The 26,348-nt window shown below is 43.8% G+C and overlaps 2 protein-coding genes across 2 annotated transcripts in view; one reads left to right on the forward strand and one right to left on the reverse strand.

The window, feature by feature from the left end:
- Window positions 1-26,348, reverse strand: part of LOC306861610 (polyunsaturated fatty acid 5-lipoxygenase-like) — a 587,266-nt gene that overhangs the window by 544,418 nt on the left and 16,500 nt on the right. The gene's annotated exons all lie outside the window — the stretch shown is intronic.
- On the forward strand, window positions 16,608-24,492 carry LOC306861657 (macrophage mannose receptor 1-like; the record flags this gene model as incomplete). The annotated part of the gene is made up of 5 exons (XM_079404058.1): window positions 16,608-16,641; window positions 16,827-16,865; window positions 16,958-17,314; window positions 23,620-23,967; window positions 24,131-24,492. The coding sequence occupies exons 2-5, from the start codon at window positions 16,829-16,831 to the stop codon at window positions 24,490-24,492; spliced, it is 1,104 nt and encodes a 367-aa protein (XP_079260184.1). The 5' UTR covers window positions 16,608-16,641; window positions 16,827-16,828.

Here is a 26,348-nt window from a genome sequence, read left to right on the forward strand (position 1 = left end):
ATTCTCAGTGATTTAAAATTAAAGTATATCCAATTCACTAATTTTATGAGTGATATGTTACATTTTAAAACAATTACAGTACCACCTCTCATGTTGATATCCTGTGTTTCGGAGCAGCTCAAGCTGTTTCTCATTGCGGTGTGAGAAATACAGACTGAATGGCGGCTCAAAACATCCGACCGCTGCATGAGCATATGATACACAAACTACAGCTCTCGGCTGGATCAATCAACCCAATGTCGCGCTAGTAAGGTTTTGACAATTGTAATCAAGGTCAAGACGATTACAGTGACATACAAGAGCCGTACATTAGGCGAGTGTTTATCCGTTATCTTTTTATGCCCAACCGAATCGTGTAACGTTATGTGAACACAGTACAGTATATTGACGTAGTTGTCAAAATGAATGTACAGCGAGTGTTTTATAACGGACGCTCACCAAAGAGGCGTGTTTTGGAGAACTTTGTGAGGATCAGTGGTGTTATGTACATATGGGCATCAGACGCTCCAAGCACAGACACAATCGCTTGTTCTGACATTTTTTTAATCACTGTTCACTAATAACGTCGAGCAGCCTTCAGTCTCCACACATGCAGAATGTTTCCATTTTTCATTTGTATGTTGGTGTGTTTAGTGATTCTGAATAGGGACGTATAGTAGTTTATATGTGTAGCGGGTCCCGGCTAGGTCTCCGCTGGCAGATATATATGTGTAATCCTCTGATAGGAGTGCTGGAAATCTGGAAATATTGGAAATATTAGATAGAAATCAGCGACGCAGGACAACGTTTGCTCATTCTCCATTCATTCGGATTATCTTTATTTTTTTAACTTCATTTTAACTTTGAATCTGCAATCATGAATTATTTTCTGTTATTTTGTCTGCTTTACATTGAAGCACAGGTTATACCCACATTTGGATAACATGAAGCCATATATTCTTCCAAGGTCTGTTTTCACATAAATGTATCCTCACATATTTTCCAAACATCAACTTATCAAAATTTGTATAAAACCAAAAACAAACATTTTCCCTTTAAATCACATCTTTGTCCTCTCATCTAAAGAGTAATTTTTGTACTAACTGTACATTTTATAAGTGTTCACTTTATACAACAGAATAAATCTCATTTGCAGTTAAACTGTATTACATTCACACTATATGAACACAAACTTCAATAAACATATCTGTTTCATAACTTGGCGCCCACTCCTATGAACTGACACTGTATCATTGTCTAATATTAACGTGTGCCATTAACAAGGCTGCAGCCGTAACTGGTCTTACTCTATACATTCGAAATAACTTACTAACCTTTAAACATTGTACTACACACACACAGCAATAACTCACAAATGCCCCGGAGCCGCAAGGAACAAACAAAAGAAACAATTGATGCGGAGTCGGCCGCCATTTTCTTAGCTACGTACCATCAGACTTAACCGTTTACACATTTGACATACTTTTAGTTTACAGACCACACATCACCGGGGACTCATATTAGCTTATAAACATCTGTAGTCACCTAAAAGTCGTGTAACTAACCTGGAAATATTGGAAATATTAGATAGAAATCAGCGACGCAGGACAACGTTTGCTCATTCTCCATTCATTCGGATTATGAGCTCACCTTGCTCTGCGCGTTGCTAAGAGTCCCAGAGTGCCGCTGATAGTGGGTGCTGCCACCCTGTGTCCATTTTATGAAACAGCATATTATTGTGCTTCTTTGTAATCTCTCATTAGTATTCAATTCTATAAATCGGAATAAAATAAAATACAATTGCAATAGAAAGAAAAGAAACAAAAGTAATCATCTCAAAAACATATTTTGTGAGTGTCACATCCACCCCAACAAACAAAAATGGCTCCCGACATTTGTTACAACAACAAAAAAAACTTTTTTTTTCTCTTTTCTTTTTTTCTAATAAACTTGTGTGGTGACTGGCATGTAGTATGTGTAGGGCATGTACAATTGTGGTGCGTAAGAAGCAGGTAGGATGAACTGTCTGGTTATGTGTGGCATGAAAGGCAGGGGGCCCGAGGTAATCGGTGAGGAAATGGAATCTACATGGGTCTGTATTGAAGGTTGGCCCAGTGAATCATAAGTGAAAATCGGCCTCGGTCTCCTCTCTCTGGTCGACCTCCTAACCTCTCTGTGTGCATCTTCCACAGGCCAAGTCATAATAGAGGGATAACTCGGTCTTCCCTCCTGTACTTGTTCAGCATGTCCATTTTTCCCATCCTGGAGCTGAGGTAGGTAAGTGACATCAGGTTGTTCACTTGTCTGTGATTCATCTCCCACTAATTCCACTTTTCTGTCGTTTGAGCTTTGTTTATCCTCTTTTACAGGAATGTTTTGTTCATGCTCTCTTTCAGGTAGGTTTGTACCATCCGTGTGTGTATTGTCTCTTTCAGGTAGGTTTGTCTCATCTGTGTGTGTATTGTCTCTTTCAGGTGTCTCTCGTCCATCTGGTAAGTATGTATCCATAGGTCCAGTTTCTCTCGTCGGTAATGTATTTGGACATTCTTTGTGGGTCATGGTCGGTTTCGTTGGAGTCTGACCAGGCACTGTTGCAGGAAATGACTTTGACACTGGACTTTGCTCTTTCCCTGAGGCCGCTGATCTGCCATGTCCATCTTGATCATTTTCCATCCTGACTACAGGTGTTCTCAGCCAATAACCTCCTGTCCACTCATCATCATCATCAGTATCCGGTATTCCATCATTGTCAGCAGAGCTTGCCCTCTGTTGAGGTTGCTTTTGTCTCTGATGGGGAGTTACAACAGAATCAGCTGACTGTGCTGGGCTCTCAACAGGCAAGTCATTTACTAACAGTAACAAGTTTCTGTGTATGGTTCTGTTCCTTGCATTTGGGTCTCCCTCAGGATGAATGACATATACCGGATTGTCTGAGATCTGCTCCTTCACCACATAGATCCTCTTCTCCCAGTATGAGCGTAGCTTACCGGGTCCGCCTCGCTCACCCATGTTTCGAACCAGTACTCGATCTCCTGATCTGAGGACCACACCCCTCACCTTTTGATCATAGTAGGACTTGTTCTTTGCACTTGATGACAGGCTGGATTTGTTTGCAATCTTGTACGCTTCCGTCATCCTTTTTGACCATTTATCCACATATCCTTTGTGTGTCACTGATTCGGTGTTTCCCAATAATCCAAACAAGAGATCCACGGGGAGACGGGGGTGTTGCCCATACAGCAGGTAATGAGGTGAGTATCCGGTGGACTCGTGGCGAGTACAGTTATATGCGTGTATCATTTGTGGCAGATGTTCTTTCCATCTCTCCTTTTCTCTGTCTGTCAGTGTCCGTAACATTTGCAGCAGTGTGCGGTTGAACCGCTCAGCGGGGTTACATTGTGGGTGGTATGGGGATGTTCGTGAGTGTCCGACCCCTGACAGCCGTCCAAGGGTGCGGAAAAGGTTGTTCTCAAACTCGCGTCCTTGATCATGGTGGAGACGATTTGGATAACCCAGACGAGGTATGTAGTCGTTGTATATCCGTTCAGCTGCAGTTTGTCCCGATTTATTTTTAGTTGGGTAAGCCTGAGCAAATCTGGTAAAATGGTCTATTACTACCAGAATGTACTCATAGCCTCCTTTGCTTTTCTCCAGATGTAAGTAGTCTATGCAAACCAGATCGAGAGGGGAGGCAGAAGTCAGGCCACCCATTGGCGCGCGTATGTGTGTGGTGGGTTTCTTTTGTTTTATGCAACTACATTTTCTTGTGACATACTCCTCTATGCATCTCTTCATGTGTGGCCAATAAAAACGTTCCCTGGCGAGGTGGAGCACACGTTCTGTGCCAACGTGCCCCATGTTGTCATGGAGATGTCTTAGGGCAACTGACCGGTACTTGGTGGGTAGGACTAACTGTTTTCTTTCTGGTGTTTGGCGGTACAGGACTCCATTCTCCAAATGTAGTTGACTCCACTCATGAAGGAGCTTGCGAGTGAGCCCACTCACTGACCTTCTGACCACATCAGTCAGAACATTATTTGTCTCTTTTAGTCTCATTATTTCCCCTATTCCGGGGTCATCTCGTTGGGCTTTTGCCAGCTCTTCGTGGCTTATTTCAGGCAAGAGTGAATGAGGCTGTGGCATGACATCAGCAGAGGTGGTGTAAAGTGCAGCTATCCAGGCTACATCTTTCTTCTGGGCTGCTCTACCCCCTTCCCAAGTCGCATGCAGCACATCCTGAGACAGCTCCTCCGTGCATGTCGCCACATAGTTGTCAATATCGAGTGGGATGCGTGAGAGTGTGTCGGCGTCTATATTGTTTTTTCCAGGTCTGTATTTAATATTGAAGTGGAACTCTGACAATTCTCCAACCCAGCGATGTCCAACTGCATTGAGTTTTGCAGTGCTCATGACGTAAGTAAGCGGATTGTTATCAGTGTAGATGGTGAAATGTGGAGCATAGAAGAGATAGTCTCTAAACTTCTCACATACTGCCCACTTCAAAGCAAGGAACTCAAGTTTTCCGCTGTGGAGTCGGTAGTTCCGTTCAGCCGGTGTCAGAGTTCGTGATCCATATCCAATGACTCGCATTTTCCCACACTGTCGCTGATAGAGGATTGCCCCGAGTCCTTTCTCCGATGCATCCGTGTGTAGGACGAATGGCTCCTCGAAGTTGGGGTATGCGAGGACTGGGGGGTTGATCAGCATACTGACAAGCCTTTCCAAGGTGCTTTGGTGATCAGCCTTCCATATGATGGCTGTTTTGGACGGGAGTTGTGGACCCTTGGACTTAAAGTGACGTGGAAGGGGTTGAGGCATGGAGGACTTAAGTTGGAGCAGCTCATACAATGGTTTTGCTATTTTAGCAAAGTCCTGTATGTAGGAGCGGTAATAACTCAGGAAGCCGAGAACCCGTCGGAGGTCACCAACTGTTTGGGGCGTTTTGGTTTTTAAAGCTATCACTGCCTCGAGGTCTTTGGGGTCAATTCGAACTCCCTCTGCCGACACCAAGCGTCCAACATAGCGAACCTCCTTCTGAAACATCTCGCACTTTTCTGCCCGTAGCTTCACCCCATGATGCTGCAGTGCTTGGAGGACCTTGCGAATCACCTCCACGTGGTCACTGAAAGATCTGGAGTAGCACAGTAGGTCATCCAGATACGGGATGCAGTACTCGTCTCTCAGAGAGCCTAGCATCTCCTCCATGCTCCTTTGAAAAGCGGCAGGTGCATTAGAAAGTCCAAATGGGATCCTTACCCATTCGTAGAGCCCCCAGGGGGTGATAAAGGCAGTGAGATGGCGTGACCCTTCTGCCATAAACCCCTGGTGGTAAGCTTTACCTTGGTCAAGTATACTGAACATTGAGTACCCACCTAACGTATCTATCAAATCCTGTATTCGCGGCAGTGGATGTCTGTCGGGTACTGTTTTTTGGTTTAGGAGACGATAGTCTATGCATAGGCGAAGAGTGCCGTCCTTCTTCCGCACACATACAACTGGGGCAGAATAGGCAGACTTCGATTTCACTATCCAACCCTTTACAAGAAGATCTTGAATGTAATCTTTTACTTCTTTAAACAGTGGTTTGGGAATGGATGTGTACGCTCTCTGCACAGGAACATCGTCGTTGAGGTTGATCACCATTTGCAAATTTGGGATACAGCCAAGGTCATTTCCATCCCTTGCAAAGGCGTTTGACTCCTCATGAAGCATCTTTCTAGCAGTCTCTTGCTGTTCTTCCTCCAGATGGTCGAGGTTTACAGGTGGGTCCCACAGAGGTGGATCAGGGTTGCTGACCTGAGTGGTGGTGGCCTGACTGACAGTCGCTGTAGGCTGTGATTTGTCCAGGATATCTGCCTCCACCACATTTTCAGCACGCTGCAGGATCCCTAGAGCTGTTTTACGTGGTATTGTGATGTCATGATTGGTGTTATTACCAATTGGAATGGTGACATAGGGCTTGGTTGGGTTCTGAATTTCAAACAAACCTGGCCCTGCATCCCACTGTCCAGACGATAGGCTGTCTTCATCTGTCTCGAACAACACTAATCGGGTAGAGGCATCCATGTTTGACGGAACCCGACACCTCACCCACAACACTTGACCAGCTGAGAGCACGATATCCTTGGCACCTGTTCTTAAGCGTCCCTGCTGCATGACTGGCTTGGCCGTCTGAATAAAGTTGACGAGGGCTTCAGCTGTTTCTTTGGGAACAGATATGGCATTGCTAAGAAGGCTAGCAAGTACCGGCACTAGTCTCTCTGGTTTGCCACTAATCAGTACTTCCAAAACATTAAAGCCAATCAAGGGTCTGTCCATGGGGTAGCTGCTGAGGAGGAATGGGACACTAATGGACAGGTTGGGGTCCAAATTCCCTGGCAAGTTCACTGTAATAGCTACCCACCCATCATATGGAATGAGACTGCCATTTGCTGCAATAACTTTCAGTTCCTCCTCCCCTAAGATCTCCGAAACTGAGTGAATACTGAGGTCAGGTAGGTACTCTTCTTTCCAGGCACGGCTGACTATACTGACTTGTGACCCAGAGTCGAGCAAAGAAGTGACTGCTAAACCATTTAGATAGCTCTGAACTAGGGCCTTTTTCCCAATCAGGCCAGCAACAGCTCTAGCTTTAGCTACACGTGGTGACTGGGGAGGGAGCTGAGCTACTTGGTTACAGTGACTTAATGTACTTGTCGTTACTGGGGTTGAGGGTGAGGAGGAGCGTATTTTGTCATTGCTGACCTCACTTTCTGGTTGGGACTTATTCTCAGACTCGGTCACTAGATGTCCCTCTCTAGTGCCCGATTGGAGTTTCCCTGTCTCTTTGGTCGCTTTAGACAACCTGCTGCATGATGTCCTTCTTCCCCACAGGTGAAACAGTGTTTACAGTCTTGTCTGTTTTGTTCCACGCAGCTTGGACAGCCATAGGGTTTTCCACGTTTAGATTGTGTTCTATTTTGACTGTACTGGCGCCCATTGTGGGTTAGCTCGTGCTGGTTTTGTTTTTGCATGGTCTCAACCAGTCTGGTAAGCTCCTCTACTTTGGTCGTGAGGTCTCTCAGAGGATCTGGTTTTGTTGGACTTGACTTGGACCCTACACTCTCTGACTTTGTGCTCGGTGTCTTTACCACATCAGGCTCGAGCTGTGCGCTGTGCGCATTTGTTACAGTCTGCCGGCGGGACAAGCCAAGTCTTTTCATCCTCTCGTTTTCTTCACTAGTGATTTTCATCACATGACGCAGAATCATCTCATCAGTGATCCCACTGTTTGCCAACAAAGGTTTGAGCTCTCTGCGTATGTCAGTGTATTTGTGTCCAAAGCCTTGGTACACTGTATGTAGGAAAACATCTTGCACTGTAGCTGCAGAGTATTTAACGTCAGTGTCAGCCAATCTTGATGTCAATAGGATGCGTTGTTTCAAACCTATCACACGATAGAGAAATTGTTGTGGTGTCTCGTTCTCATCCTGTTTTGTACACATCAACTCTTGGAATAGCTCTGTGCTGTTCCTTTCTCTTAGGTGGGTTTGGAGAAATCCCTTGAGTTCATTCACTGCCATGTCGTCTTTGTTTATCAACATCTCTTTGAATATGCCTGGTCTTATGATTTTGAGCACACCACGAACAATCTCTGAGTCGGAGAATCCTTCTCTGATTCCATCATCAATTTGCCTGCAGACATTATTGTAGCTGATATCTGAGGATTGATCACCGACCTGCCCGCCTTGCACTTTAAACTCTCCCCGAGGAAGGTAACGGAGTTCCCTTAAGGACACCATCGCCTCGCGAGCCGACTGAGAGGCAGGTTCACCCGGTGGGTTTCTGTCTGGCTGCCTAAGCAGGGCTGAGGATCGGGGTATATGTGTCTGTGGCGGCGAAGCATGTACTGGTATACGCTGTATGAGTTTCTTGCTAAGCTCTTCGTAGCTAGCGAGCACTTTAAGCAAATCAGCGTTCGTTGTGTCAGGTGCATTCGACATTGTAGCCTTAACTGAGCCTGGATCTAGTTCAGCTATATCACTAGGCGATGCAGTACTGACTGAAATAGGTGTGTGTCGACTCTGCTTGTGAGTGTCTGTGATGATTTCAGGAGGTGTTTGGATAATGACAAAACCCTTAGAAAAATCAACATGGTCATCAAGCTTATCACCACTCTGCCCAGTATGCAACTCAGAATCACCCTTTACATTTAGAAGTGACATATCATCATCACGACATTTCACTACATCATCAATAGCATCTTTTAACATCAGCAACTGGGCCATTCCCTCATCCTCTGTTTCAAGTAACTGCTTACTGTACATGAACGAGTTGATATGATCGTAGCATTCCTCCTGATCTCCCTCCACAAGCTCTGACTGGTCCACGTCCGACACTGGATTCACCGCTCTGGCGACTCGAAGAAGCTCTTCAGCTGACAAGGTGAGTAGGCCCTTCCTAATGTCCCACACTAGGCTCTTCCTCCCACCACTCGACATGATGGCTCCTCGTCTCCCTCACGGCTGACAACCCAGTTCGGTGATGGCGTAGTCTGCTCTGGATCGCAGATCTCCACTCGTCCACGATCGCAGTCCCCCACAGCTGGACAGGGCTAGTTGCTGGTCAGCATTGTCATCACTCGGCTCCCGCTCCAATAGGTGGCGCCGCAGGATCCCGGACGAGCCCCCAAGAATCTGTAGCGGGTCCCGGCTAGGTCTCCGCTGGCAGATATATATGTGTAATCCTCTGATAGGAGTGCTGGAAATCTGGAAATATTGGAAATATTAGATAGAAATCAGCGACGCAGGACAACGTTTGCTCATTCTCCATTCATTCGGATTATCTTTATTTTTTTAACTTCATTTTAACTTTGAATCTGCAATCATGAATTATTTTCTGTTATTTTGTCTGCTTTACATTGAAGCACAGGTTATACCCACATTTGGATAACATGAAGCCATATATTCTTCCAAGGTCTGTTTTCACATAAATGTATCCTCACATATTTTCCAAACATCAACTTATCAAAATTTGTATAAAACCAAAAACAAACATTTTCCCTTTAAATCACATCTTTGTCCTCTCATCTAAAGAGTAATTTTTGTACTAACTGTACATTTTATAAGTGTTCACTTTATACAACAGAATAAATCTCATTTGCAGTTAAACTGTATTACATTCACACTATATGAACACAAACTTCAATAAACATATCTGTTTCATAACTTGGCGCCCACTCCTATGAACTGACACTGTATCATTGTCTAATATTAACGTGTGCCATTAACAAGGCTGCAGCCGTAACTGGTCTTACTCTATACATTCGAAATAACTTACTAACCTTTAAACATTGTACTACACACACACAGCAATAACTCACAAATGCCCCGGAGCCGCAAGGAACAAACAAAAGAAACAATTGATGCGGAGTCGGCCGCCATTTTCTTAGCTACGTACCATCAGACTTAACCGTTTACACATTTGACATACTTTTAGTTTACAGACCACACATCACCGGGGACTCATATTAGCTTATAAACATCTGTAGTCACCTAAAAGTCGTGTAACTAACCTGGAAATATTGGAAATATTAGATAGAAATCAGCGACGCAGGACAACGTTTGCTCATTCTCCATTCATTCGGATTATGAGCTCACCTTGCTCTGCGCGTTGCTAAGAGTCCCAGAGTGCCGCTGATAGTGGGTGCTGCCACCCTGTGTCCATTTTATGAAACAGCATATTATTGTGCTTCTTTGTAATCTCTCATTAGTATTCAATTCTATAAATCGGAATAAAATAAAATACAATTGCAATAGAAAGAAAAGAAACAAAAGTAATCATCTCAAAAACATATTTTGTGAGTGTCACATATGCAGTCCTTTGGCACCTCCCCATGGTCTTGTTTGGTATGGCAGGTTGACTTGTGCTTATTTGTTAAATTGAGCTTTAGGTACTTTTCTTCGGGACGTTATAAAAGTTTGCAATATTTTGAAAGTTTATACGGACCTGCTGATGTTTCTTTCATTTACTGTGCATTTACTGATTTGTTTGACAACAAGTGTGCACAACTCACTCCAAAGAAAATGTATCATGATTAGGTCAAAAGACAAAATGTATGTTATTGCAATGCCAAACAATATTGAAAGGGACTAATAGTAGTTCTTGACTTACAGGCTGATATTTAAAGGGATAGTTTACCCAAAAATGAACATTCTGTCATCATTTACTCACCCTCAAGTAGTTCCAAACCTGTATGTGTCACGGATCAATCAGGAGGAAGCAAGGATGCAAGCAATATGCTTTATTAAATAGTCAGAGGACACAAACTGAATCTCAAAGTCTCTCGGGTGGGCAGGTGGCGCAGGGACTCGACAGACAGCGTGCAGGTGGTGAGTGGTGTTGGTGAATCCAGCTGAGGTGCACATCCAGGTGAGACGAACCAAGAAGACGAAACACGGACCAGGAACCAGGCAGCAGACGACACGCGAAGACACACAGAGGACATCAACCAACGATCTGACAAAAGACAGGAGAGTGCGGTGAGACTTTATAGGTGAGTGGATTGGCAGCAGCTGGTGCGGGTAATGAGATCAGCTGGCGCGCTGATGAGCACTGAGCGGCGACGCCCACTCACACATACACACACACACACACAGAGAACAACAATGCACGAGACATGAAGAAACCAGTGAATTCATGAACCGTGACAGTACCCTCCCTCCTAGGAACGCCTCCTGGCGTTCCCAGACTCCCTTACCTGTCGATTGTAATCATCAATAAGGGAGTGATCCAGAATGTCTCTAGCAGGTACCCAACTTCTCTCCTCCGGACCGTAACCTTCCCAGTCCACCAAGTACTGGAATCCGCGTCCCCTCCGCCTAGAGTCCAGAATACGATTGACCGAATAGGCGGGTTCCCCTTCTACGAGTCGCGGCGGTGGGGGAACCGGGGCTGGCGGATTTATGCGTGCATAAAACACAGGTTTAATCTTGGACACATGGAAAACGGGATGAATCCTCCTGTACACTGGAGGGAGTTTGAGGCGGACTGTCACCGGACTAATGATCTTGGTGACAGCGAACGGGCCAATGAATTTAGGAGCAAGTTTATTAGACACGGAGCGGAGAGGAATGTTCTTAGTAGAAAGCCACACTTTGGAACCGACGACGTATACGGGAGGTCTAGACCGGTGGCGATCGGCCTTGGCCTTGGTGCGCGCTCCCACCTGGAGTAGAGTCTCGCGGGCTCTAGTCCAAGTGCGATGACACCTCTGGACAAAGGCGTGGGCGGAGGGAACCGCGACTTCGGATTCCAGACTAGGAAAAATTGGTGGCTGGTAACCTATACTGCATTCAAACGGAGACAGGCCCGTAGATGACACTGGTAACGAATTGTGGGCGTACTCCACCATTGACAGTTGTTGGCTCCATGAGGAAGGATTCTTGGAGACCAGACATCGCAACGTTCTCTCCAAATCCTGGTTGGCTCTCTCAGTTTGACCATTGCTCTGGGGATGAAACCCTGAGGACAGACTAACAGTAGCACCCAGCAACTTACAAAACTCTCGCCAAAATTTGGACACAAATTGGGGACCTCTGTCGGAAACCACGTCCGTCGGGAGGCCATGTAACCGAAAGACGTGGTCAACGACTGTTACCGCTGTCTCCTTGGCTGAGGGTAATTTGGGCAAGGGAATAAAGTGGGCCGCCTTCGAGAATCGGTCCACCACGGTTAAAACTACCGTGTTACCCTGAGAGGGTGGGAGGGCGGTGACAAAATCTAGAGCGATATGGGACCAGGGTCTCGAAGGGACCGGCAGCGGTTGAAGGAGCCCATCTGGGGGTCTATTGGAAGTCTTACCAGTGGCACAAACTGAGCAAGCCAAAACAAAACTGTGAACATCACGAGCCATAAGTGGCCACCAAAATCGTTGCTTGACTAAAGATGTAGTGCGACTGACTCCTGGATGACAAGCCACATTGGAACAATGTCCCCACTGAATAACGTCGGACCGTAATCCCTCTGGCACAAATAACCGGTTCGGTGGGCATCCGACCGGAGGCGTTACCCCTTGTAAGGCCGTCTTGACCTTCGATTCGACCTCCCATGTGAGTGTGGAGACAATTAAGGTCTCCGGAAAAATGCACTCGGGAGTAGACGGGCGATCGGAACGGTCAAAAATACGAGATAGAGAATCGGGTTTGATGTTTTTAGAACCCGGGCGATACGAGAGAGTGAAGTCAAAACGTCCGAAAAAAAGTGCCCACCGAGCCTGCCTGGAGTTCAATCTTTTAGCAGTTCTAATGTATTCCAAATTCTTATGATCGGTCCATACGATAAAAGGTACCCCCGACCCTTCTAACCAGTGACGCCATTCTTCCAATGCTAATTTGACTGCCAACAACTCTCGGTTACCAATGTCATAATTACTTTCGGCAGGGGACAAACGGTGAGACAAAAACGCGCATGGATGCATTCTGTCGTCTGCCGGAGAACGTTGGGATAGCACTGCACCTACCCCCACCTCTGACGCATCGACCTCCACCACGAACTGACGTGATGGATCAGGGGTAACTAGGATGGGGGCTGAAACAAAGCGGCCTTTCAGTTTGGCAAACGCAGCCTCAGCTGCGTTTGACCACCTGAACGTAGTTCTGGGGGAGGTCAAGGCGGTCAGAGGTGAGGCTAGTTGGCTGAAATTGCGAATGAACCGCCGGTAAAAATTGGCGAACCCCAGAAACCTCTGTAGGGCCTTACGGGAATCTGGACTTGGCCAATCCACCACAGCCTTAACCTTCTCAGGATCCATACGCACTCCCTCAGACGACACAATGTACCCTAAGAAAGGAACAGACTGTGCGTGAAAAGCGCATTTCTCCGCCTTGACAAAAAGCCCATTCTCTAACAGCCTCTGAAGCACTCGTCGAACGTGCTGCACGTGCTCCTGGAGAGAAGAAGAAAAAATCAATATGTCATCCAGGTAAACATATATGAACTGATCGACCATATCTCGCAGCACGTCGTTGACGAGTGCCTGGAAGACTGCCGGGGAGTTGGACAGCCCGAAGGGCATAACCAAGTATTCAAAGTGCCCCCTGGGGGTGTTAAAGGCAGTCTTCCATTCATCCCCCCTCCTAATGCGGACCAAATGATAAGCGTTACGTAAGTCCAGTTTAGTGAAGATTGACGCTCCCTGCAACCTCTCGAAGGCTGAGGACATCAGCGGCAAAGGATAAGTATTCTTTACCGTGATGTTGTTCAGCCCCCGGTAGTCAATACAAGGTCGCAGAGACCCGTCCTTCTTCCCCACAAAAAAGAACCCCGCCCCCGCTGGAGAAGAGGAGGGACGGATGAACCCCGCTGCTAGAGAATCAGAAATATATTTCTCCATAGCCTCTCTCTCTGGAACAGAAAGTGAATATAACTTGCCCTTAGGCGGAGACGTACCTGGCAATAACTCTATAGCACAGTCATAGGGACGATGCGGAGGGAGAGAAGCAGCACGAGACTTACTGAACACTTCAGGTCGTGATACTCCGTGGGCACGTTTGACCAATCCACTGTCTCCTCCTGAAACGTAGAAACAGAAACAGACGGACAGGCAGACATAAGACAAGATTCATAACATTTAGTGCTCCATTCCGATACTGATTTCTGCTGCCAATCTATCCTGGGGTTGTGTTCGGTGAGCCAGGGGTGTCCTAAAACAATGGGTGCCAGGGGGGAGTCCAGAATGTAAAAGGAGATGGTTTCAGAGTGGTTGCCAGATACAATGAGTGTGATGGGTCCAGTAGTGAATGAAATGGTGGGAAGGGCTTGGCCATTGAGGGCGTGGACTGCGATGGTCTGAGTGAGGGGTAGAAGGAGAACTTGAGCCTTATGTGCAAATGTGTAGTCCATGAAATTGCCCTCAGCCCCAGAATCCAGCAGTGCATGACAGTCGTGCGTGTGAGTTGACCATCGTAGTCTTACCGGGAGGAGTGTAGATGTCGATGAGGTCTTCTCAGCGGAGATCCCACCCGACAGTAGCCTCAACCTTACTGCCGGGCTTGCCCCTTTTACCGGGCAGTTGTGAGCAAAGTGTCCTGCGGCGCCACAGTAAAGGCAAAGGCCCTGGGATCTCCGCCTCTCCTTCTCCTCCCGGGAAAGCCGAGCTCGCCCTACCTGCATGGGCTCGTGATCGTAGACGGGGCTGACCACGTCCCTGCCGCTGGCTCGTAGATCCTGAGTGGCTGCTGGAACCCGAGCGGATGAAAACCGGCGTTCCACTCTGGAGACTCGGGAATCCACCCGAATGGCCAGCTCAATCAGGCCATTGAGAGTGGCCGGCAAATCCAGGGTGTAAATCTCCTTCTGGACGCGATCAGCCAGCCCATGCAGGAACATATCCCACTGCGCCTCCTCGTTCCATTGGCACTCTGCCGCCAAGGTCCGGAACTCAATGGAGTAGTCGGCCACAGACTTCTCCTCCTGTCTGAGATCCGCAAGGACACGAGCCGCCTCCCTTCCCGCGACCGCGCGGTCGAAGACTCTCTTCATCTCGGCGGAGAGTGTCTGGAACGAGGCACAGCATGGATCTTGGTTCTCCCACACCGCTGTTCCCCATAGCGCCGCTCTCCCCGTCAGTAATGTGAGCACAAAAGCCACCTTGCTTTGTTCCTTAGCAAAGGTTCTGGGCTGCAGGGAAAAGTGCATAGAACATCGAGTTAGAAACGCTCTGCAAAAATTGGGCTCACCGTTATATAATTCGGGAGTTGGTAGGCGGGGCTCTGACGGGGAGGCGTTCTCAGGTGGTACGAGGGGAATAGGCGGTGTGAGTGGCGCAGTGGGAGCTCGCAGATGTTGAAGTTGCTGGGTGAGCTCGGACACCTGCGTCACCAGGGCTTGAATAGCCCGACCCGATTCCTGCATGTTCCTCTCCTGCGTCTCCATCCGCGCTACACTAGAGCGGACGAATCTTTCTAGCGAGGACGAGGAACTGCTTGCTGCTTCCATGTCAGGTCAGATCGTTCTGTCACGGATCAATCAGGAGGAAGCAAGGATGCAAGCAATATGCTTTATTAAATAGTCAGAGGACACAAACTGAATCTCAAAGTCTCTCGGGTGGGCAGGTGGCGCAGGGACTCGACAGACAGCGTGCAGGTGGTGAGTGGTGTTGGTGAATCCAGCTGAGGTGCACATCCAGGTGAGACGAACCAAGAAGACGAAACACGGACCAGGAACCAGGCAGCAGACGACACGCGAAGACACACAGAGGACATCAACCAACGATCTGACAAAAGACAGGAGAGTGCGGTGAGACTTTATAGGTGAGTGGATTGGCAGCAGCTGGTGCGGGTAATGAGATCAGCTGGCGCGCTGATGAGCACTGAGCGGCGACGCCCACTCACACATACACACACACACACACAGAGAACAACAATGCACGAGACATGAAGAAACCAGTGAATTCATGAACCGTGACAGTATGAATGTCTTTGTTCTGCTGAACACAAAGGAAGATATCCTACAGAATGTGGGAAACAGGGAGGCACCATTGACTTCCATGGTATTTTTTTTTTCCTACTATGGAACTCAACTATGTTCACTGCTGTGTGTGTGTGTGTGTGTTCACTGCTGTGTGTGTGCACGTTGGATGGGTTAAACGCAGAGCACCAATTTCGAGTATGGGTCACCATACTTGACAATACGTCACGACTTTACTTTACTTTACTTTACTTTACTTTACTTTACTTTACTTAAAGCTGCTCTACTTTACAACTTATTTGTAGTGAAAACTTACTCTGATTGCTTTTGAAGAAAGCATGAAATAAGTACAATTATTGGGTATTTTCATTTAGTACATAGACATGTTAAATGAATGTATTTGTAGTATACTTTGCATAAAATACATTTTAGTATATTTATTTCTCACCAGGTTATTTAGGCCAAAGTGGGCAAAGATAAAAAAGTCTTTATTATTTTATCTTTGTTATTAAAAAATAAAACAAACAGTGCTTTATTTTTCAGGTACAATTGGTGTATTAAGCAGTAGCATTCAAAATATTGAATGAAGAAATATAAAAATAAGACACTATATACACTCATGTGCAAGTGTATTCATGCATATACTTTGTATAAATACTTTTTGTGCTTTATATGTAGCCTCTGTGCTGCTGTTGCAGTATAAAAATGGCACAAGTGAATGTGAGCATGAGTCATGTATAGTCATTGGAGGTCTTCATATGCATGTTAATCAGTGGGGAAAATGAGAAAGAAAGAGGTTCAAGCATGTTTTGTTACACCAGTAAATTAAATTTACTGTTATAATGTTGACTGTGAGTGGCACCGTATGAAGAGGAAGCAACATCGCCTGTGTACATAGTGAAATAATGTGAATGTTCTCTTTGCTTATGATTTCCATAAATAAAGAGATGAATGTGTTCCTGCTTTTGTCTTTGTTTTGCCTGTGTGCATACAGAAACATACATACCCTCAGTCATTCAAATGAACACACTTCCATAGAATTACAGCAACAAAGACCAACACAGAAAAGTATCATAAAAACACATTAATGAGGAAGTAAAATGAGTAATAAATGATATGATGCTGAATGAGGGATGAGAGCAGATATAATAATCACACAGTTTGAAGCTGCAGACAGAAACATCAGACTCAGGACAGAAACACACGACCTCTGAAGTAAGAACAACTCACATGTTCAATCTTTAACTAGAATTAGACTTTGACATGATAATATTGTCTTTATCACTGTGTACAGTACATTTATGTTCCTGTTAAGATGCATTTTTAATTATCACTGAAATCATGTTTTACACCAAAATGAATCTGTAAATATTTTATTTATCTATATTTTTCTTCCTCAGAAATGGACCAAACTCTATATTTCATTCTTCTTCTCATCGGTGAGTGTGTCTGTGGTTTTATTTCTGGTTTCTAGTTTCATTAGGTTTGATCCTGTTATGAAAATCATTAAATCAAACCCTCTCTTTCACAGCTCTCTGCTCCGTATCTGAATGTGTTCAGCGTCAGTATCACTTTATAAATGAGACGAAGACCTGGACTGAAGCTCAGAGATACTGCAGAGAGAAATACACAGATCTGGCCACCGCTGACAACATGAATGACACAAACGAGCTGAAGAAGAGTGTGAATGATAGAAGTGTTCAGTATGTCTGGATTGGGCTGCAGAAGACGGGTCATAATAAATGGCACTGGTCTTCAGGTGAACATGCGCTCTATCTGAACTGGGCTACTGGAGAACCAGATGGCAGAGATGAGTGTGGCATCATGTTAAATGGACAATGGCATGATATACCATGTATTAATAACCAGCATTTCATCTGCAACAACAGTGAGTTCATTTATATATGCACCATATACCACATTTTAATGGAATACTGAAGAGTATAACTATTTAATTTGATATTTTTATTATTTTATATATAAATATTATTTTTTATTAATATTTGTCACCCTTTTAGTGTTGAGACCATTTCTGTATTTGCCAGAAGAAAAGACTTCATTCATTCACTACACAGACCACACTTTGATCTTTTGTTGTCCCTCTGTAAAATACATTGTCAAAATGGAAACTTGCAATTAAAGAGCCTAAAACCTTAAAGATAAAAACTGATCTTATATTTTTAATAATAATAATAATAAAATTATTGTTATTATTTATAAAGTACATTTCAATATAACCAGGGTTGCCCAAAGTGCTGTACATCAAAGAAAATAAAGTAGCAAGAATAGGCATAAAAGACATAAAACAAATACACATCTAAGAATTAATCGCTCGTGGAATTAAAAGCCATAGTTAATAAATGAGTCTTTGTCACAGATTTAAAACTAGAAATAACCTGCACAAATCTGATACAAAAAGGCAATGAGTTCCAAAATTTGGGGGCAGCAACTGAGAAAGCACGATCCCCTAATACATTTTAATCTAGATCTGGGAATCACTGAAAGAAGCTAGTCAGATTATCTCAGGGGCCTAACAGAGGAATGGCGGTTTACTCATGTCTCCAAGTATTTTGGTGCCAAAAAATTCAGAGATTTATAAACAAAAGTTTATAATCAATTCAGAGAAAGACCGACAACCATTTAAGAGAAGACAGGATAGGAGTAATATGATCACTATCCAGTGCCTGTCTTGCAGCTGCATTTTGAACTTTCTGTAGATGTGCCAGGGCTTTCTGGCCAATTCATAGTGAGTATTACAATAGTCTAAGCATAAAAAAATAAAGGCATGTATAACTATCTCTACGTCTCAAAAAAAAAAAGAAAGGACTTCATCTTTGCTAAAAGTCTCAAATTAAAAAAGCAAGATTTGACCACTGAATTTATTTGCTTCAAATTTAAATTCTGAATCAAATAGCACAACTAGATTTTTCACCACTGCTTTATTATGCTTAGCCGGGGAGCGAAGGATAGAGTTTATAGTAGTTTGATTAACGACTGGACCAAAAAACATAATCTTGGTTTTATTTTCAATGAATTAAAACAAAAAGGACGTCATCCAGTCCTTGATGTCAGTTAAGCAGCTCAAAAGCGAGCTCATACCAGACCCATTGTAAAATATAGTTCCTAGGGCAGGGGTGGGGAACATTGATCCTGGAGGGCCGGAGTCCATGCAGAGTTTAGCTCCAACCCTAATCAAACACACCTGAACCAGCTAATCAAGGTTTCAGGATGCAATTAGGTATTTTTCCCAGGGTTTTTCAGGGTTGGAGCTAAACTCTGCAGAAGAGTGGCCCTCCAGGATCAACGTTCCCCACCCCTGTCCTAGGGAGTAAGTACAGTGAGAACAAAAGGGACGAGGATAGACCCTTGAGGGGCTCCACACGTTAGTGGAGCTGGTGTTGACATGCTCTCCCAGTTTAACTGCAAAACTTCTATCTGCTGTATACGACTTAAACCATTTAAGAGCAATCCCATGAATTCTAATATGGTTTTCCAGCTGAGAAACAACTTTCTCCAAGACCTTAGAAAGAAAACGCAATTTCGAGATTGGTCTGAAATGAGTCCAAACCTATTCTATTTAATACTGGCTGAATTATGGCATGTTTAAGTTAAGTTAACAACTTTATTAATCCCACAAGGGGCAATTCAAGTAGGGTAGCAGAATCACACAGCAAACACAAGACATCACATAGAAGATACAAAAAAATAAATAGAAAGAAAAAAAAAAAAGGAAAAAAAAAACGACATGCTTCATAATTCAATTCTTCTTGAAAAAAAAAAATAATAATAATAATACAAATAAAAACAAAAAACACCTTAAGACTTTAAATTACAAAAACGAATAGCCTCTGGAACAAAGGTAAATTTATATCTATTAGATTAAAATCAACTGGCACCAAACCTGTCATCAGGCAATTATTTATTAACTTAAAAAAACTGGGGCCAACAACATCATGATCCAGTAACTGAAGGGAAGGTCTAATACCAGAAGTTGTAGCTATAATGTTTTTTTTTTGGAACTTGTCACATGATTGTGCAGAGACTTCAAACCCAACCGAAGCAGGTGGATTTATCACTGCATTCAGTGTATTGAATAAAACACTCGGGTTACCACTATTTTTATTATTAATATTTTTTTTTATATATATAAAATCAGAAAAAATGTGGCCCTTGCCGTTTTAACCAATTTCTGATAATCAAATAGCATCCCTTTAAAAAGCTCAAATGACACTTGAAGCTTATCCTTCTTCCATTTCCGCTCTGCCCGTCTGCATAGACGACGCAGAGCACGGGTGGAATCATTAAGCCATGGTTCAGATTTTAGTTTAAATCATCTCATCTCCAATGGAGCACACCGACTTAAAAGAAGAAAGTAATTAATCCCCACACAAGTTCAAAAGCGGGCTCTCATTTCTCAAATTCAACACCACATTCTCATTATAGGTGCATCTCAATAAATTTGAATGTCGTGGAAAAGTTAATTTATTTCAGTAATTCAACTCAAATATTAAATAGTGAAGTGGTGTGTGGCCAAGTATGGTGACTCATACTCGGAATTTGTGCTCTGCATTTAACCCATCCAAGTGTACACACAGTAGTGAACATACACCCGGAGCAGTGGGCAGCCAATGCTGCGGCGCCCGGGGAGCAGTTGGGGATTCGGTGCCTTGCTCTAGGGTCTCATCTCAGTTGTGGTATTGAGGGTGGAGAGAGTGTTGGTTATTCACTCCCCCACCTACAATCCCTGCCAGACCCAAGACTCGAACCCACGACCTTCGGGTTACAAGTCCAACTCTCTATCCATTAGGCCATGACTGCCCTAATGACTGAAATAAATTCAATGCACAAAGACTGAAGTAGTTTAAGTCTTTGGTTGTTTTAATTGTGATGATTTAGGCTGACATTTAACAAAAACCCACCAATTCACAACAAATTGGAATACTTCATAAGACCAATAAAAAAAATTTTTTTAGTGAAATGTTGGCCTTCTGGAAAGTATGTTCATTTACTGTATATGTACTCAATACTTGGTAGGGGCTCCTTTTGCTTTAATTACTGCCTCAATTCAGCGTGGCATGGAGGTGATCAGTTTGTGGCACTGCTGAGGTGGTATGGAAGCCCAGGTTTCTTTGATAGCGGCCTTCAGGTCATCTGCATTGTTGGGTCTGGTGTCTCTCATCTTCCTCTTGACAATGCCCCGTAGATTCTCTATGGGGTTCAGGTCAGGCGAGTTTGCTGGCCAATCAAGCACAGTAACACCATGGTCATTGAACCAGCTTTTGGTACCTTTGGCAGTGTGGGCAGGTGCCAAGTCCTGCTGGAAAATTAAATCAGCATCTCCATAAAGCTTGTCAGCAGGAAGAAGCATGAAGTGTGGCCATTCAAGAGAGACTGCGCTACTCTCAGTCACTGAAGCCCTGCGAATTGCAAACGCTGATTCCAAATCATCAGTTCTCATTCTGCTGGATCTTTCTGCTGCTTTTGACACGGTCAATCATCAGATTCTCCTGTCTACCCTCTCATCACTGGGCATCACTGGGATTCCACTTCGCTGGTTTGAATCCTATCTCACCGGTAGATCTTTCAGGGTGGCCTGGGGAGGGGAGGTATCCAAACCACATCAACTGGTCACTGGAGTTCCTCAGGGATGGATGAAAGAACATCACCTACAGCTCAACCTGGCAAAGATGGAACTTCTAGTCTTCCCTGCCACTCCGACTCTACAGCATGACTTCACGATTCAGTTAGGCTTATCAATGATTACCCCATCAACTTCGGTCAGAAATCTTGGAGTAATCTTTGATGACCAGCTGACCTTCAAAGAGCACATTGCAAAGACTGCTCGATCCTGCAGGTTTGCACTACACAACATCAGAAAGATCAGGCCCTTTCTGACAGAGCATGCTGCACAACTTCTTGTCCAGGCCCTTGTCGCTTCTAGACTGGACTTCTGCAATGCTCTTCTGGCTGGTCTGCCATCAAACACAATCAAACCTCTGCAAATGATTCAGAATGCAGCGGCACGACTGATCTTCAACGAGCCCAAAAGAGGGCATGTTATACCTCTCTTCATCTTCCTGCACTGGCTACCAGTGGCAGCTCGCATCAAGTTCAAGACACTGATGCTTGCATACAGAACTACCACAGGCTCAGCACCCTCCTACTTCCACTCACTATTATAAACCTACATCCCCTCCAGAAGTCTGAGATCTGCTAGTGAGCGACACCTTGTGGTACCATCACAGAGAGGCTCAAAATCACTCTCCAGAACATTCTCGTTCACCATTCAACGCCGGATCCCTGTCAATCTTCAAGCAACAACTGAAAACTCATCTCTTTTGGCAGTACTTGACTTCATCCTAAACTAAAAAAAAAAAAAAAAAAACCTCTTTTCCCTCTATCCTTCTCTCCCCTTACTAACTTGTACTTATTTGAACAATGACTGAGACTTGGTGTTACGAGCACTTCCTCTGTCTGATTTGCCTCTTCAAGATGAATCGCTTTTTGTATTCCCCAATTGTAAGTCGCTTTGGATAAAAGCGTCTGCCAAATGACTAAATGTAAATGTAGATGTAAGTGCTCTAAAATTTCCTGGTAGATGGCTGCGTTGACTGTGGACTTCAGAAAACACTGTGGACCAACACCAGCAGATGACATGGCAGCCCAAATCATCACTGACTGTGGAAACTTCACACTGGACTTCAAGCAACATGGATTCTGTGTCTCTCCACTCTTCCTCCAGACTCTGGGACTTTGATTTCCAAATGAAATGCAAAATTTACTTTCATCTAAAAAGAGGACTTTGGACCACTGAGCAACAGTCCAGTTCTTTTTCTCCACAGCCCAGGTAAGACGCTTCTGACGTTGTCTCTGGTTCAGAAGTGGCTTGGTAGCCCTTTTCCTGAAGACGTCTGAGCGTGGTGACTCTTAATGCACTGATTGCAGCTTCAGTCCACTCCTTGTGAAGCTCTCCCAAGTGTTTGAATCAGTGTTTGCTTGACAGTATTCTCAAGCTTGCAGTCATTCCTGCTGCTTGTGCACCTTTTCCTACCCAAATTCTTCCTTCCAGTCAACTTTGCATTTAAATTGCTTTGATACAGCACTCTGTAAACAGCCACACCTTTCAGTAATGACCCTCTGTGACTTACCCTCTTTGTGGAGGGCGTCAATGTTCATCTTCTGGATCATTGCCAAGTCAGCAGTCTTCTCCATTATTGTGGTTTCAAAGAACAAGAGATACCCAGAATTTATACTGTAGGGATGGTCATTAATTGAAACTCAAATCTAAATATTCTAATATTTTGAGATACAGATTTTTGACTTTCATGAGCTGTAAGCTCTAATCATCAAAATTAAAACAAAACAACTTTTGAAATGTTTTACTTTACATGCAATGAGTCTAAAATATATGAAAGTTTAACTTTTTTAAATAACTTGCAAGAAAAATGAACTTTTTCACAACATTCTAATTTATTGAGATGCACCTGTATACATAATACAGAAATCATCAACAGTTTCAGAGTTCAATTTCCAACATTTTGACATATGGATTTCCTTTAGGACATAGAAAGGAAATATTAAAAACAACAGACTTATAATCAGAGAACCCGCTATCAATTATTTCAAGGTCACAAACAGTTAAACCATAAGAAAAGACAAGATCCAAAGTGTGTTTAATAATAAATGTACAGCAGTGACAAGAGGTGATTCAGCTTGATATTTTCAGCCTTCAGTATGTCAACACAAACCTACAAGGGCTTCGTTTATCAAATGTAGATTAACTTGAGTCTGGTCCATGATAGTCCATTACAACATAAACCCTCGTTGCAGAGAATTGTAATATGGCGATTCAATAGTGAAGCTATTTTATAATAAAACTCATGGTGCTGGGTGCCAACAAAATGACATCGAATGAATGACTGTCTGACTGTATGTGTCTTTCATGTAATGGTTTGAATGCACACATTCCAGCCAATCAGAATCAAGTTTTTAGACAGATCATGGTATAATTGAAAATATCTTGAATCTTGTAAATGTTCAATATATCACCAGCTGTAAAAGCAGCTCAAGTCTTTCAATGACGTGTTTCTGATGTTTCCATCACTGCTCCTGTTCACATCCAAACCATAAAGCAGCGTAAATATAATGAACAAACTGATTCATGAATCTTTATCTCATTTGTTTTTCTTAAAGTGAACACAGGACTCGTCTTTGTCAATCAGACGATGAACTGGAGAAAAGCTCAGAGTTACTGCAGACAGAATCACATTGATTTGGTCAGTGTGAGGAACCAGAATGAGAATCAACAGGTTCAGCAGTTCATCAGTGATAATCACTTATCTGGATCATATGTCTGGATCGGTCTGTTCAGAGACTCATGGCAGTGGTCAGATCAGAGTGACTCCTCATTCAGATACTGGAGGTCTGATGAACCTAATAATTTGGGAGGTCATGAAAACTGTGCAGAGTTTAAACCGAATGCTCAGGGACAATGGAATGACATCTCTTGCACCAATCTGTTTCCTTTTATGTGTCATGAAGGTGAGAAGATCCTAACAAAACACACACAATCCATCCATCACCTGCAGATCTCTTAGTTCAGGCTACATGTCTGACATGACAAATCCATGCACAGCGTTTGTTCTGCATGCTGTTTTTGATCAGTCTCTCTCTAGTTTCTGCTTGTGGTTTGTTTGGTTTCCAGATAAACTGATTGTGATCAGAGAGAATCTGACGTGGGCTGAAGCTCTGAGATACTGCAGACAGAATCATGTGGATCTGGTCTCGGTCCATTCAGAAGAGATGCAGCGTGATGTGATGAACGTGGTTAAACGGGCGTCTACTGCGGCGGTGTGGTTGGGTTTAGACAACTACTGCGCCATGAACATGTGGCTCTGGGTGAGTGGAGAGATGGTGTGCTATCAGAACTGGGCTCCAGGGAACGGAACGACACCAGAAAACTGCAAACTCGAGAAGAGAAAAGGAGCAGTTCAGTCTGGAGGAGATCAGCGCTGGATCAGCCTTCCTGAATCTCACAAACTCAACTTCATCTGCAGCAGATATTAAGAGTGAGGAACATCCTAATGTGTTTACGTTATATTCCATCTCTACTGTGCAATTCTGATGTACACTACTGTGCAAAAGTCTTAGGCCACTAGCATTTTCACCAACAAAAAATGTTTTTAAGTCAGTTATTTCTATCTTTTGCTGTAGTGTGTCAGTAGGAAATAACAGTTTACATTTACAAACATTATTTTTGCTATTAATTGTAATAATCCAGTAAGATTTTTGTTTGCACAAGGAGTCTGAAAACAGCCAGTGCTCCACACAGAGATCTGGGCCCATATTCTTAAAGATTCTAACAATCCTTTTAGAGAGCTCTTAATTTAGCTTAAAAATGTCTAACTAGGAGTTAACTTAGCTTAAAAGTGATTCAGGACCAATCTGAGAGCAACTCTGAGCGAGGAAAAGGCAAACACTTTTATCTTAGTGAGGAGGCGGGGCTGACCCCATTGCTAGCTATGGCACAGTCTTTTGGTTGGTTGTCCATAAAGGAAATAAAAGAGTGCTTTTAAGAGTATGGTTTATTTTAAGCCTTCACTTTGAAATTACAGGCATAATTTTTTCTGTTTTCCCGTACACTCTCTCTCTCACAGACACACACACACACACACACACACACATATTATATGTATAAATATATTCTTTATTTTTTATTTACCATGCTGTCATCCTTAACGTATTTTATAGGAAATGAACAGCGACACAATAAGGTTCTGAAAGATCTGTCAGGTACAGACCCAAATCATCGCTGCTGCATAGTTGCATTTTTCCAGTTGCCAAATATGTTAATGTATTTAATGTAGTGATTAACTTCCATTTCTGGCAATATGGCATTCCTGCGCGGTGTCTGAGATGTTAGAGTGTCTCAAATAAGATCGGTCACAAACATGATCCCTGCACGATCTAATGTGTAGCGTCTTATTAACTCACTGTCATGCATTGTGTGCAACACATTTCTTCTCCCTCTTCATGTTTCGTCCATTTTCTCCGCTGCTAAAGAAACTCTTACGCTCCTTAAAAGTTCTTGTCCATACTCCTAACAATTTTGGACCTTAAAGACCTCTTTTAAGGGTTAAGATGCTTTCTGAATTACTTTTTTCTTTACTAGGATCTTTTCTTTAATTTTAAGAGGAAACACCCACATTTCTTAGAATTTCTAAGATTTTTCATGAATACGGGCCCTGATCTCATCATCATCCAGTTCGTCTGGAATGACATGAAGAAACGGAACAAACTGAGACAGACTAAATCCAGAAGAACCGCGTTAACGTCTCCAAGACGCTTCAAGAGGCCTACCTGCAAAGCTACCTGAAAAACTATGCGCAAGTGAACATGGGGCAAAAGCTGTTTTGAAGGCATAGTGTGCTCACACCAAATGTTGATTTAATTTAGTTAATAGAAGTTAATTGATAAATAAAATATATTTATGGCATTATTGAAGAGATTTATTTATTTTAAGAGAAAATAACTGGCATGATTCGCGTGGTGACTACCTCCGTTCGTGACAGCGGAGCACTGTCCGTTTGGTTGCCATCCAGCATGCGTGTGGAGCAGCCGTAAGAAACGAGAGGCACGGCTGTGATCCTGTCTTCTATTCTTTGTCATACGCCAAGATAGATAGATAAGTGATGGATTCACATCCCAGACTCGCTAGCGGATGCAAGTTTACTACGGGCTGCCACGACCCTCACAATCTGACTGGACAAGTCCAAGTCCAGGAAAGTCCAGACCTCATCCTGACTCAAATGGTGTGGTGAGAGCTGTGCATAAACAAATGCCCACAAACCTCAATAAACTAGAGCAACATTGTAAAGAAGAGTGGGCCAAAATTCCTCCAGAACGATGTGAGACTGCTAAAG

The sequence above is a fragment of the Barbus barbus genome (assembly GCF_936440315.1).
Source record: "Barbus barbus genome assembly, chromosome: 42".
Classification (NCBI taxonomy): domain Eukaryota; kingdom Metazoa; phylum Chordata; class Actinopteri; order Cypriniformes; family Cyprinidae; genus Barbus; species Barbus barbus.